This window comes from Clarias gariepinus, chromosome 14 (genome assembly GCF_024256425.1).
Source record: "Clarias gariepinus isolate MV-2021 ecotype Netherlands chromosome 14, CGAR_prim_01v2, whole genome shotgun sequence".
Lineage (NCBI taxonomy): Eukaryota > Metazoa > Chordata > Actinopteri > Siluriformes > Clariidae > Clarias > Clarias gariepinus.
Window position 1 is genome coordinate 17,212,375 of NC_071113.1, and position 15,371 is coordinate 17,227,745.

General features: G+C 35.0%; 1 protein-coding gene across 1 annotated transcript; it reads right to left on the minus strand.

The window, feature by feature from the left end:
- Nucleotides 1-393: 393 nt before the first annotated feature.
- slc35f3a (solute carrier family 35 member F3a) lies at nt 394-15,303 on the minus strand. Its single transcript, XM_053511149.1, has 8 exons — nt 15,245-15,303; nt 11,130-11,344; nt 4,494-4,839; nt 3,993-4,212; nt 2,534-2,659; nt 2,229-2,421; nt 1,976-2,065; nt 394-1,082 (listed from the first exon to the last, which is right to left on the minus strand). The coding sequence occupies exons 1-8, from the start codon at nt 15,301-15,303 to the stop codon at nt 835-837; spliced, it is 1,497 nt and encodes a 498-aa protein (XP_053367124.1). The 3' UTR covers nt 394-834.
- Nucleotides 15,304-15,371: the final 68 nt, after the last annotated feature.

Below are 15,371 nucleotides of genomic sequence, written 5' to 3' on the forward strand. Positions count from 1 at the left end.
GTACTGGGAGAATGAATAATATTGAACACTTGGAATGAATACTAGTAAACACAATGATTCACATCATATATTCAGTGTAAATATGGTATAAATATTAGAAGCAAAGTTTCTAACTTTCTTTAGTTCTTTATTTTTAGCTATTCAGCATGTCAAAGTAATAAAGAGCTGTCATGCCTTACAAAGGTTTACAGTGAGCCACAATTCCACAGGAATATAATAAATACACATTGCCACTGTTATTGAAAGACATAATATGAATTATTGATTTGCTGATGGGTTCCCATGTGTATAATGTTTATTAGGATTATATAAACTTCCTAAAATGCCAATATAGAGATAATCAATTTGCGTATATATTGTTTTTATGAAAGCATCAATGTAAATGCTGTGGCAATGCATTGAAATAGAAGATTAGTACTCTGTATATCCATATATGCTTTCAGTCCATACAACAGCATTATAATGTATTATATTGTATTAGAATAGGTTAAGAATGAATGGGGTATTTATTAAGGTCACAATAGAGTCAGCTGTATTAAGCATAATTGTCCAATACAAAACAAGTGCAGCATAAATCAATGTCATCAACAACTCTGAATTATGCAAGATGCTACATTATGCAGTCTTGTGCTTTGATGCAATAAATAAAAAATGGATTCATGGATTTATCTTATACGTCATATTTTGACAGTCTTTGTAAATCTCGTTTGAAGAGGCACTGCATAGTCCACTGATCCAAATCTGCAATCCTACATAAATTCATCCTTTTATGTAGTCACTGTTATTTTGATTTGAGTGCAATGCTCCTCTTGTGACATGATGCAAAAAATCGGCTTAACGAGAACATGCTGTTTTAGTGTTGCAGTTCCCTGTCTTGCTAGAATAAGCTTGTAGTGTTTCAGGGGGTGTGTCTCTGCTTCCATCTTGTGGCTTCTTCCTGCGAAACACCATAGAGTGAAGCTGCAGCAGATAGTGATCCCAGTCCTCTGGGAGTAATAGCAACAGGAAGCCCAAGCAGATGGTGGACACGGCAATGATACGCACACTGTTGAACTGGATCTCACACATATAGTGGTCTATTACTGGGGGAAAAAAGAGGGCAGGTAGGTCATAGGTGAATTTTGACAAACTTTATACTAAGTGCGTTTAATATATACAGTATGTAGTTACACATAAACACTATACAAGCAACTATAATATAACTACTGATCACTGTGAAAGTAGACAAGTGTACCTGATGGCTAAATACTTATCTGCAATTTTGAATTACATATTAAGTGTTTGTGTAAAGGGTACAAAGATAAAGTCGCAATCTGAAAGTTTTTTTTTTTTTTTTTTTTTTAAAAAAAAATATTATAAATCACCTGTAACAGTTTACATAAGGGGTGTAACTGAATACTGTATTTATACATTATCCAGAATAAACATATTGTGTTATAAATGAATACAAATACAAATATTAGATTGGAAGTATGCATATAGGTTTTTACTTTCATGGATATAATATAAGTTTGATCTACAATGTTCTCTGACAACCTTTTGGTAACTACCTATGTATGTAGATTGTTAATGTGCCCTTGTAGTGTAATTACTTTATGAGAAACTATTATTGCACCAATTACTTATCTAATTTTAATTGGTTTGATTAACTAAAAGAATTATACTTGATTTTTAGTCTGATTTGATCTTCCCGTTCTTTGATTGGAAATTAGTGTAAAAATCAAGTATGATTAAATTAATTATATGACTTTAGACCACCTATTATGGGGTTACACTATCCTTTTTAGATAGATATACAGGATATATTTGGGGAACTCTGTTGCACCCCATTATAAAATGTTTAATAGTTACATTGTAGCTGCTTGTATTGTTATAGTGCAGTTACATCACAATTGCATGTTAAAACACAGGTATTAAAATGACTAAAAAATTGAGACAATCCATGTTACACAGGTACAGTATGAGGGTAACTCACCAGCATTAACAGGTACACTGAGGACAATGCTCAAAGAAATCAATGTAGGAAGTGTTACCAAAACACCAAAATTTATCAGGAAATTGAACACTAGGACAAAAAAACAACAAAAACAACACAGCATATTCAATTCACAGAAACACACCTGTAAAAACAAAGGACAATAATGATTAGTAATGGATGACATCACATGCCATGTGTGTGTGTACATTTACATTCCAAAATGAAAGGGAACCTTTCACAGTAACCTTACCCAGCAGTAGTGCAGCAGTACAACATAGACTGTGCCAAGGTATATCTCTGGGCGAGCCAAAATCCTCAGCTCCAGTTAGGAGTAGAATAATGGGTACAATGCTGACGAAGACCAAGTTGGCTCCTCCAAGGACAGTCAAGTACAATGCAGCTTCACCCAGCTTGGCACTGCCCAAAACCAACCTGAACAGTACCTGTGGAGAGAAAATAGGAGGGTCATAAATCACTCAGTAGTCAGTACCGGCATAAAACAATGCAGCACTTTACTGCTCAGTATAAAACATATAGTGCTATATCTAGCGTTACCTTGTACATGGCTGCTGTTGATGCAGATCCAACCACCAAGGAAATGCCAATCACAGAGTGACTGTGAAATCCATCAGCGTACGTTATCATTACTATGCCTGCAATAGCTAAAATAGCTGCAACAATCTGCAGCAAAGAAGAAACAAAATTCTTTTTTTTTTTTTTTTTTTTGAAGGCTGACAGAAAGAGATGTTTCAGCTTAGAAAGTTCCATGGTTTTTGAATCCAAATTAGTGCTGAACAATTAATCAAAAAAGGCTGCAATTTATAACAGGTAATATATACATAGTCGAGAATTTATGTAGAGTTTGTTGATAATTTATGAATTTGTTTATTTTTAAATACTTTTGAGGGGATAAATAAATATTGGTAAAAAACGACCTCTTAATGAGATCATTTGTGCCATTATTTGCTGTTAGCCTATTTGCTTCTACATTGCCTGGCCAAAAAAAAACATTTTGCACACACTACGATTTCATACAATCACCTTTAGCTTTGATTCCAGCACACACAAACTCCATTGATGTGACATCCTGGTCATTCTTTGCATTCAGGTTATTAGATGACTTCAATTTATTGCCTCATAACATTGCTGAGCCTAGACTTGACCAAGGGTAACAACCCCAAATCAACCTACAGAGGCTTGTACACTGGCCATTATGCATGATGTCCATTTATACGCTTTGAATCCAGCCCATTCGACCCTTTTGAAATAACAACTTTTTCTGTTCAGGCAGTGTACATTTGGATTCAAAATAGTACATTTAATAGTTACATATCGAAGTTTAAATTGCATTGGCAGTATGTATCAAAATAAACCCAATCTGATCTATTTATAAAATTGTGTCATCCTAAATAAAATCTTGATTATTCATAATTCACATCTGAGTTAAAAAAAATGTACAGGGGTTATTCTTGCACAAAGCTTATAAAACAATTTCTTTATCCTTAACCTTGAAGTCTGTTTATTTTTAAAATGGAAATGTGAAATTCTTTATTAAAAAATATCTGTATATCCCTGGTACCTATAAGCTTATAAATACCTAAAGCGTTAACAGTTAAGGCAGCATACTTGTCCTGCTGAGGGTAGAGGTGGGATTATTATAGTTATGACATGAATTGGGCTATGCTTTCCAATCCAAATATGATGTGCAATAAACAATATTTTAATATGAGGAATAGTATACAGGCTTTTTTTGAAAGTAGTGTGAGTAATGTCAGTTAGTCTGAAATATTTGTAGGCCCCTAAAATGTTTTGTTTAAGGGACATATGACTACGGAAACATCTACAATAAACAATGCATATTAATCTGTTTTGAAAAAAATATAATAAAAAACTGAGAATTTGTGACACTGTAACAAGCCTACTTTGTATTGTTAGTTAGTGCTTTTTTCTGTAGTCAGATTTGTTTTCTTTTGCTTAATAGAAAATCCAAATGTCCTCACAGTGTCAATCTCACCCTGACACCCAGGAAGCGATCACGTAGCACAATCCAGGAGATGAGAAAGACAAATGCACGGCTGCAGCAAAAGAGAGCTGAGGCATCTGTTGTGGGAATCCTGCGTAGACCCTGCAGATACAAGTAGCTGGTGAGCGTCCACAGCACTCCAAACGGTGCCACTACTGACAGCAGCGTTTTCACTGACAGTCCATCATCACCCAGGAACTGACAGCACTCCCTGTGTTTATGCACACACACAAAACACTGATCGTCACTCAGTGTGAACTTACATCAGTGTCATACACAGTAAGCACAAGTCAGTCTTTGTTAGTGCTAAGGAAATAAGCAGACAAAAATATGATTTAAAGACTTTTCAGCTCCTAATGAGCTGTCAAAATAAATCAGATTAGAAAAAAACAGAACAAGAGCCAGGCTTTTTTTTTCCTTTGGCCTTTTCTGCTAATCATAAGTTTACACCCAACTTCGTCAGCCCTTTGAAGATTATCCACTATCTCTCACCTGAGGCGCTGTCGAATGCTCTGCCTGTCTTTGCTCCAGCACAGATGGCCCATGTAGTACAAAGGGAAAAGGAGGCAGTTCCAGGAGGTAGAGAACCAGGTGAGAGTGAAGGGAACATTGAGCTCTTTGAGTGTTATTTTGGCTAGCTGAGTTGATCCCGTCCAAGAAAAACACACACAGAGAACTACAGTGACCCCCCAGAGCGCCTGCCTCAGGTGGGCTACAGTCCAGCACAGACAGCAACGTACCTTTTGCTGCCTACTTGTACTCTCTACAGTTATCACATTTGTCCCGATTTGGTTGTCAACCTTCACTTCCACCCTCTCTTTGTTTGGCTTCTCCACAACTGCAGAAACAGACACAACACACAGTGATAACGACGACTATAGACGTACAGTATCTGTTTATAAACTCTAATTCTAGTTAGTAACCTAGTGGACCTGTGTAAGGATATATTTATTGATGCAAACTTGAAAGCACTCATATTAGTCGCTCTGGATAAGAGCATCTGCCAAGTACCATAAATGTCAATATAATGTAAATGATATAAATGTGGAGCAAAACTCTCGAAATCCTATATGTGACCTGTTAATTTTAGTGAGTTAAAAGATAACAAATCAATGATAAACATTTCTTAACTTATAAGTCTAGTTATATTAAGACGAATGAGTTTTATTGTCATACCTCTATAGAGTTTGTATAGATCGGAACAAAATGTAAGTTTTCCAGGTCAAAAAAAAAAATTCTGCAGCATGGCTATATCCTCTTATATTTATAGTTTTAATCATATCGGTGCCCACAATTGCAACGTTTAAATAGACTCATTATTGCAGGTCCAGTCATTAATGGTAGTAAAATTAGTTCAGTATACTGTATTATCAATTATTAAATTCAATTTATTTTTAAAGCACATTTGAATGCCAAAGCTTACCAAAAGGATATACAGCTAAGGAATTTAAACTGCATAAGAAAATATAAGGAATTTACAGTATAGGAAATTTTAAGACTAAGTATAAGAAAATGTTAAAAAAAAAAAGACACAACATACAATATAATAGGACTCCAACATACAGTACAAAGTGAAATGAAACAAACAACAAAATAAAATAAATAAAGACTCTACAAAAAAAAGCACCTTCTAAGTGTGTAACTTGGTTGGATACAAAAATTCAGGACAGTGGTAAGTCGAAGAGAAAAGATGAGTCTTAAAGAATATTTCTGTTCTTCCAAAAGCTAGGCACAGCTAATAAAAAAGTTTGATCACCCTTGTGTTTTAATCGAGACTGTGGGACGCTAAGAAGAAGCATATCAGTAGAGCATAAAGCCCGGCCTGATGTATTTGAATTGATCATGTCAACTATGTACTGCGGAGTGCAACCGTGTAAGGACTTGAAAACTCACAGTAAAAAGTTTTAATATACTCTATACTTGACTAGAGGCCAATGTAAACATGCCAAGACTAGTGAAATATTGTCTCTTAATCTCATGCCAGGGAGAAATTTAGCAGCACTTTGGACAAGTTGCAAACAGTGTACTGCAGACTGACAAACTCCCGTACATAGAGAATTGCAATAATTAAGGTGAAATGTCCAGATCTTTAAATAAGAAAATTGGTTTCAGTTTAAAAATGTGTCTGAGCTGGTAAAAACTACTCTGCACAACAAAGTTTATTTGTGTATCGAATCCAAAACTAGAAACAGAGATAATGCCAAGACATTTTTTGCGCAGAGAAAGATGTTAGGAAAAAAGGGACTCAAGTTATAAGCAATACTTTAAGTATTATGAAAAGGGCCAAGGGCCTCCGACTTATTCATATTCGTCTGGAAAAAGTTCTTAGCAAGCCATTTCTTGACCTCGTTTATGCAATCAGAAAAAAGTATTTAGGTAATGAATATCCCTAGAATTCAGAGGTTGACATAATTGAGTATAATCTGCATAACAGTGACATGACACTCCATAGTTTTGAAAATAATTACCCAGTGGAAGCAAGACTGGGCCCAAAATGGAACCTTGAGGCATTCCATAGGTACAGTAACAGGAGCTAAAGAGGATGTAGGTGTGCCCCTTTGTACAGCACAAATGTGGTCTGATAGGAATGATGAAAACCAATCTAAAGTCGTACCCTGAAGCACTACCTTCATGTTAAGATGATGTAAAAAAATATTGTGATCTATTGTATTGAAGGCAGCAGTAAGATTCAGCATACAGTATCTAAAATGACACAATAGCCAGTGTCAAACTACCTGACTATAACTTAAGTTATGATCCAGGTTGAGCTGTTTGATGAGAGGCAGAATTACAGAGTGCCGAAAACAAGACACTCAATAGCATAATTTAAAGAATTGTAAAATAATTGTGTTTGACAAATACAGAAAAAAATTATTATGTGTGACCAATAATACACAGCTCCATCGTCATGTAACTTATTCATCATCCATGACATACTGTATTGACATGAAAGTTAATTACATTCATTGTGGTACTTATTATATAGAATGAGGCCCCCGAATATTCTGTATTAACTCTCGCTAGCACGAAGAAATCTGAACAAAACATACAATGTGTTCCTTAGTATATGGAGCTTTGAACACGCTGGAATGCTCCTGAGACAGGCCGATAAGGTAGGCACCAGACAGCAATTGCGCCGTTTAACGTCATACCCCTTCACCAATCTATTGGGTCATCAATTTGTTTAAGTGATGTCTTTAGTGATGAATTTGAAAGAAATATGCTGTTCCTGACTTGCTGATACACTTTGGAACATGAAGGGCCGCATCAAAATGTGTCTGTCAGAAAATGGAGATCACTTCCAGCATTGCATGTAATGCAATTACGCACGCGTCAAGGCATTTCTTTTCTTTTTTTTTGGTTCAGATTGCTTTATCATAGCGAGAGTTGTTACAGAATATTTAGGGCCTATTTCAAGTGAATTACCATGTACCAGAGCTTTATAAAGCTCTCATTGCAGCAGTTAATAAACCAAAGGTCTGGGCAAAAGAGAGAAAGAGAGAGAGAGAGAGAGAGAGAGAGAGAGAGAAAGAGAGAGAGAGAGAGAGAGAGAGAGAAGACTGAGACATTCATAATTCCATCACAGTGACCCTGGAGACCATGAGTTAAGATGCTGGACTCCTGTTCTGGTCAGAAATTATCAGAAGCAATCATGGTCCAGACTTCTAAATCACACTTTGTTCAGTACACAGTGTTGCTAAAATATACTGTATGTCATATATACTGTAGCACAAATTAATATCAGGACCAGACAGAATTTCTGAAATTATATCAAATATATTTTTCTTTTTTATCTCACCAAGTACACATTTTGTATATGAGAAACACCTTACATAAGCCTCATTTAAAGCCTATCATTGTTACAGTTCATTACTTTGTCTTCTTAGTTTTGTAAACTGCAATCTCATCTGATTTACAGAAGATCTGCCAGACTCTTTCTGTAGACTCAAACAATAAGGTGCTATCTGAATTGCCTACATTCTTCATTCATCACTGAGATTATTATTCTTTTGTCATACTTTTTATGACAGAAGTCTTTTCATTGTTCTCTTTCCCCCTTGAAGACATGTCAGGAAGTCCAAATTTTTCATATAAAAAGCTATTAGTTTTATGAAAATAGCTATAGTCAACATTACCAGACACTTATTTTAATAGGGCTAACTAAAACTTTAATAACTGAAAACTATGGGCCTATATATGGTTTCAACTGGAACCTAACATACTCAATCAATTAAATGTTTACAAATAAAAAAGCTCAATAAGTCCAATAAATAGCCAGAATCTTACTATTACACACATCTGGGTAATTTGTTAAATCTTAGTGTAACTAATTTAATTTGACTGATGACTAAGCATAATAATTAGGTGTCAATAAAAATAATTTAATTATAAAAATATAATTAAAAAATCAAATCTTAACTTGTTTTGCACTCAAAAACCCAGTGACTTTACTGGCAGTGACTCAGATTTATCTTTGGTAGCCTCAACTGTTACACTGTTTGACCACTAACTCTCATCTAACCATTGATTTCTGTTTAATTTAGACAGAATCTGCCACCCTACATATTTCACCTTGCAAATCGAGAGTCACTGTCACACTCTCAAGATCAATGATCCCAGCTCTGATCGCTGCATCACCAGAATGTGGATAGATGTTTAAAGATGTCAAAAGGGAACAAACTACGCCAGAGTCTGTCCTTTAGGCCTGATTGCAGACTAGGCACCTACAGTATATGTGTATTACCTTTTATAGTCCCTGAACCCATCAGCAGATCCAGATGTAACGTTTTTTACTCTTTTTTTATGTGCATTTCCAATTACACATTCTTATTAAACAATTCGGTCAGTACAGAATATAATGCGTTATTATGGATATGGTTTACATATGTATAGTTTACAGAGTATAAGGTTAACTTTTGGAGATAAACCAAGATGTATTGCACTACAGAATTAGTCAGTAATATACATGAGAAGGCCCTTTTCATCACTACACTGCAATAATACACTGAGAGATGGTGCATGAGTGTGCATACAAATCAGGTGATGTATGAAAGAGAGCAAGCTAGTCTACCATTGATGACTCATCAAAAATAGTCACGTTCATGACTATAGTAACTATACTGGAGCAAAATAATAATATAGTTCAGTACATAGAACAGAGATGAGATACAATAGTCAATAGAAAATTGTATATGGCTTGAAATTAAAGGCCACTTTAAAATGGTGTGCACTGATTACTGATTAGCCTAAATTATTGTGCAAATAATATAGGCTACTTTATCAGTGATGACGGATAATGATATATGGAGAGAGGTAATATTTATCAATAGTTTTGGAATAAAACTATTATGATTGAGCAATTCGTTATATTAAAGGTCTGTTATGGTGTAAAAAAAATTATGTGGTGTAAACTATACATTTAAATAGAGATAAGCAGCTACATTTACTGTATGATTACATTTTAAGTCTCCCAACACAGTAATTCTATCCTCAGTTCATGCTGTGTTTCCCTTGATTGCAAAGGGAAAAGCTGTACCCAAATGGTTCGTACAGTACCAAAGAAAATATGCTTTTCACATGCTTCTTCTCCATCAGGCTGCAATAAGCTCCATTATTCTGGAGATTGGGTTAGGAACAAAAATGCTTCATACCATACTGTACACTTTAAATATTGCTGCAATTGGTTTCATTCAAATCCAAGACAACCCACTAAATCAGATCTGTTCTCAGTAAAGGCCTTTATGAGGATAACAAAAAAATACTTTTTTAATATATTTTTACCTTTGACAGAAAGCAATGCTTACACATTATTGTGTCTGTGAGTTCTTAGTGTGTTAACTCTTTTGTGTCATTTAAATTCCCAAAACAATATATTAATATGAAAAGTGCTGTATATCAGACATACTTAGTGCTCATTGTTCATATCTGCATAAAAGAATTGTTACAGAGGCACCAGTGTATATGCAGGTATCTGGGACAATGTTGCCTAAAACACAATCAGAATCATATGGGATTTGACATACTTTCCTTATACCTTATTCACACACTGAGCACAATATTTTAACACATTTTTTTTTAAACATCTTGGGTCACAATAATTAACAACCTAAAAAGGTATTGTGGACAAAGTGAGATGACATTACAGTATATTTTACAGATCAATTGAGTGTTTAGGAAGTCTTAAACAGCTATGACTTTTGGTTTTGCTGAGGCAAAGAAGCCTAATTCTCCTTTTCAGAGGACAGATCTTTTCCAATAGGGTGGCCGAATAATAAGATCTGGTGACTATAAAGAGACAATCTACATAAGACCTATAAATGTAGGGTGGACCAACATAAACTGTTATCCCCATAAGAGGTGGCCATACAGCAACATAATACAAAATTAATTACACATCTGAAATACAACCTGAAATGCATTCAAAACAACTTTGGCTTTCATGATGCTGACATGGAAGAGAGAGCAAGAGTAAGGAAAATGGTTAGAGTGGTGTTTATTTCTTCAATACTTATACATGGAGGTTTAGACATAATGCATATTTTAGAATCAACAAGTTATCAGATCTACAATTATATTAATTAGCTACATGTATGCCAACGGACAATTTGGAAGGTGTATACCAGAATAAAGCCTGGAATTAAGTTCCTCTAATGACAAAAGCAAGGGCCTGGCGTTTATTAGACCCTAGGGACCCTTTGAGGGCAGATTATGGAATTATGGAGCATGGGGAGAATATTTCACGAACAAGGTGGGAATCGAACCTTCATGCAACACTTGGTTTAAAAACCCTTAAAAAAATCTATTAATAACTAGTATAGTAATAACAAAAGGCTAAGTTTTAAGTGTTACTCTGACTAATGACGAATGATAATAGGATGGTCAAATAATATAAATAAAAGGCTTCAGGTATGGTGCAACAGTTTTTTTTTTAATGAAATTGGTAGGAGAAGAACAAAGGAAAGCACTGCAGTGGGGTCTTAGATTTTTGGAGGTATACTGTAAATTTGTCATCAGTTCTGGATGCTCCTGTGATGTTTTTTGTTTGCCTGTACTGTCTGGGTGACTTCCCTGAGATAATAAGGCAAGGTTAAGAGTGTGATCATGTAATGCTTTATTCGCGCGTGTCACCTGGGTTAGTTGAACTCCAGGGCTGGTATCCGTAGTAGCCGGTGATCCTGAGGATGCGCTCCTCGATCGACGCGTTTTTTATGTCTTCCACCGAGCGGGAAGACTTGAAGTCCTCCTTTATTTCTTCTTCGACGGCCAAGGATTTTAGCTGTCGAAGTTGGGGACTGATGTCTGACAGTCGGCGTGGGCTCGCAGCCGGTGATTTCCACATTCCACTGGGAAAAACAAAGGAGACTGCAGTTTAGTAATGCATGCAGCAAATGCAGAAAAGCCCGGAGCTCAGCAGCGTTCACGTGGGGACGGGCCAGTAAACGCTGCTCGGAGTGTGTGTGTGTGTGTGTGTGTGTGTGTACAGGCACCACGGATCCTCAGCAACCCGATCCCACGCAAAATAACGGATTTTAACGATCCAGAACGATTTTTTTACGCATAAAGAAAATCTAAATCTTTCTATCCTTCACCGGTTATAACTTACAGCATACATTTGCACACCGTTAGACCATGCTGTTAATATATATGATTATTTATATAAAAAATATATAAATGCTAATATTAGATTCGGTTTAGGAATAAGGCAAATTAACCAGCACGACAAAACAACTCACTCCGGTAACTTTTCCATTCCATACAGCGATCAGCATATTTAAGGGAAACGGTGTTGAACAAGGCGGGCAGGACAGATCCAAATTCAGTGCAGCAAGACCGCGTTCATGCGGCGAAAACACACACACACACACACACAGAGACACACTGCGCAGACATCCGACACACACTCTCACACTTTTCCCTGACATCTCGATATGATACTCCAGAAAAAAAAGAATTTACCCCATAGTGCTGAATCTCCAGGGAGTGTGGGCTAAAATAAGCAGAGATCAGAGCAAATCGGCTGCGGCACATCAAACACCTCCAATTTTGTAAATACCTCAGTGAAATCCCCCCTGCAGGGAGTGCAGAGAAATCACTCATCAGTCCTCAACTCAGCAGCCGTTCACAGTACTGCTAGAATTCACACTGTAGCTGCCATTTATATACAATATTTAGGCTCTATATAAATATTAATACTGTATATATAGCCTAATATACTTTTCATGGCCATGAAATACCATCCCCTGGTAGAATTTGTAAGATGTTTGTCATTTAAATAATTAATGAGTTATCAAGTTTTATTTGAAATAGTATTTTATATAATAATAATAATAATAATAATAATAATAATGTTCAGATTTTAAGCTATTTATTATCACAGAAATTGTAAATAATCACCGTTTACCAAGTTTACCTAGGTCTGTCCTTGCTTCACAATGTGGTGTGATGCCACCTTGAACATCAGCAACAGCTTGCATTCTCTTTTAAAGAGCACTTTGTGGTAATGCTACCCACTCTTCTTTGCAAGAAAAAAAACCCTAACCCTGTATTTTGACCTTTCTTCTTCCCTTCCAGTAAATTATTTCGTGCCCATGCATGCATTGCATGTTGAGTTCTCTTTAAAGTGACTCAATGACACTACAAGGGTTTCTCTAGTATCTTCACTTTCTTCCTCTGCTCCTCAGGGGAACTTGTCTTGTACTTTGGATCAGAGTCAAGTTGGAAACTCAGTGTACTTTCACTTTCCCCTTATTTTAGTATCTAGTAAAGTCAGTGCCAGCATAGACTATAAACACAAGGTTTCCCCCATAACTTAGAAATACACAGACTATTCCTATGCATTAAATGTGCTTGAGAAAGTATTAACAGACCCCAAATATAAGAGTATGTAATATTTTGACTAGGGTCATTTGAGTAATTATTATTATTATTATTATTATTATTATTATTATTATAAACTATTTATTTGAAGTCAATTTTCAACTTGGTGTATCATGGGATTAAAAAAATAATGGACCCTGTACATTTTGTCCCACCTAACATATTATTAATTATTGCCTATTAAAAAATATTAAACATTTGTTACAAAAAGCTTTTGAATTTTGTGTGTGAAAATGCACATTTTTACAGTGAATTAGCAACACAATCTTACACAGTTCATTATTATGAACAAAAATTGTTGTTGAGATAAAGTTGAAGTTCAAGGTTTTTTGCAAGTAAAAACTCAGTGGAGCATACTGTAGGAACAGTCTTGTTTATCTGCCCAACTCAAATGTTTTATATATATGTTATGTATATAATACAAAGTTGTCATGTTGATGTAATTTTGATGCATAAACATAAGGGTGAAAGTAAGAAATAAATATCTGGTGAATATCTTTTCTCGCTCTAGAACAGGGTGTAATGTTTAATGTTTCATTAATGTTCACACAGCTCATGCAAAATTCCATTAATACTGAGACTACAACAAAAAAAATAACCATGATATATGACCATGATATAAAGCTCCCAAGAAAAAAAGTGACCACTGCAATTTACTCCAGAAAACTACTGGAATGTCTTCAAGAGGAAGATAGATGGTCACAAACCATCAAGCAAAGCTGAGATGTTTGCTTTTTTACAAAAAAAATGGTATGAATTCACCCAACAGCAATGTGAAAGACTGGTGGAAAGTATGTCAAAATGCATAAAGCTGTAATTGCAAATCGGGGTTATTTTACCAAATACTGATTTCTTAACATCATTTAGTTAAGGCATTAACACGATTTGGTATCAAATTATTAGCATTTTTTTTATTTGAGTTATTAAAACTTTGCAAAAATAATGATCATAGGTTATTATGATGTGTTGTGACATTGTCAGTATATACTCTAAATAACAATAGTTATATTTTTAAATTAGTAGAAACATGTCAGCAATTCACAAAAAAAAACTTCATTTCACAATACATGTACCTGTTAAAAAACATAAGATACTGATTATTTTGCAGGGGTTTCTTTTTTTCAGAGCTGTATATATAGCAAGCACATCTATGAAATTTAATACAACCTTTAATAACATTAGTATTAAAAAACAACTTTTAGGAAACTATTTTGAGGTATTTGACAGACATAGTAGAGCACAAATCTTACTGATGAATATTATTTACATTGTTTGCATTATTTACATTGTGTGTGTACAGGTCTGGCAATCCTAATAGCTTTCAAAACCTATATTAAAACCTAATTAAAACCTATTTAATTATATTAGAAATGCATATAGCATATGTTAAAGAAACAGAATTAAACAAAAAAAAACTAAATATTTCATTAAAATGGCCAACAAACAGCATTTATGTGCTTAGAGAAACTATGTTCATGAAACAATAAAAAGGATAATTTGGTTCTTAAAGTTTTGTTCTTTTTATATAATAGAGAAAGTGAATATATTTGATCTTACATTTTCACTGACACGTAAAAAAAAAATGAAATTCAGTTGCATGCACGGCTGTTTAAAGTCTTTTGTTGCAGTGAATGCATCAGCCAGACAGCAGAGATGAGGCCTACAGGAACAGAGTGCTCTGGCGAGAGAGACAGGGAGATGCGGGAGGGGGAAAAATCAATAAGGCACACTAGGGTCTCTTCGTCTTACCTCCCAATATCAGACTCAATCGGTCCTGTCTAAACTTCAAGAATCTTAAAATAGATTGCTTAAGATAGCATGGGATCCAGGTACAAAGTTGTCACATCAGTCATCCCAGGTGCAGCTGAACTTTTTATTCATCACATTTATTATTAAACATGCATATTCAATTGGCCAAAATTTTTGAGATTTAATTTTAAATCACCATTTTATTATTCTTCATGCTATGATTTGGATTGTTAGCTGTGTGTAGAATTGTATTGTTAAATATAAAAATCAATAGATTTCGGACTGAAACACGGGTTCTAGGAAGGCATGTTAAGTAGATTTGTACGGAATCATTCTAACCAAATCGGCACAATGTGCATGCTTCTCTAAACTGCTTATAATATAATTGAATCTTCCACCCCATTATTATCAATACTGTGGCTAATAACTTAAAAATCATTCATCTGTAGAGTGTTTACATTCTAAAATAATCACAAAATTATTTTATACAACATTTAAAGAAAAAAGTAAGAGAAGTATGTTGCTTTGGTCAATTGCAAAAAAAAAAGTTTACAACTTACACTACAAACTGCTTTATTAGACTATTTCCTCAGATGTTAGAAAGGAAAATATTTTACCTGTCTTTCTGTGGTTGCAGCTGTGTGGAAGATGCCAGAGTTTGATCGCCTTGCTGCATTGCTCCAGCACATTGTGTGGAATCTTCTCCCAGCAGTGTGGCAGCATCACTGTCCAGAGCCAGGTTTT

Excerpts from the sequence above, each read along its gene's own strand:
- slc35f3a (XM_053511149.1), bottom strand. The coding sequence starts at position 15,303 with ATGCAGCAAGGCGATCAAACTCTGGCATCTTCCACACAGCTGCAACCA. Across the intron at positions 4,840-11,129 it reads CTGGAGTTCAACTAACCCAG|TTGTGGAGAAGCCAAACAAA; the intron begins GTGACACGCGCG and ends CTGTTTCTGCAG. Across the intron at positions 1,083-1,975 it reads CAGTGTACCTGTTAATGCTG|TAATAGACCACTATATGTGT; the intron begins GTGAGTTACCCT and ends TTTTTCCCCCAG.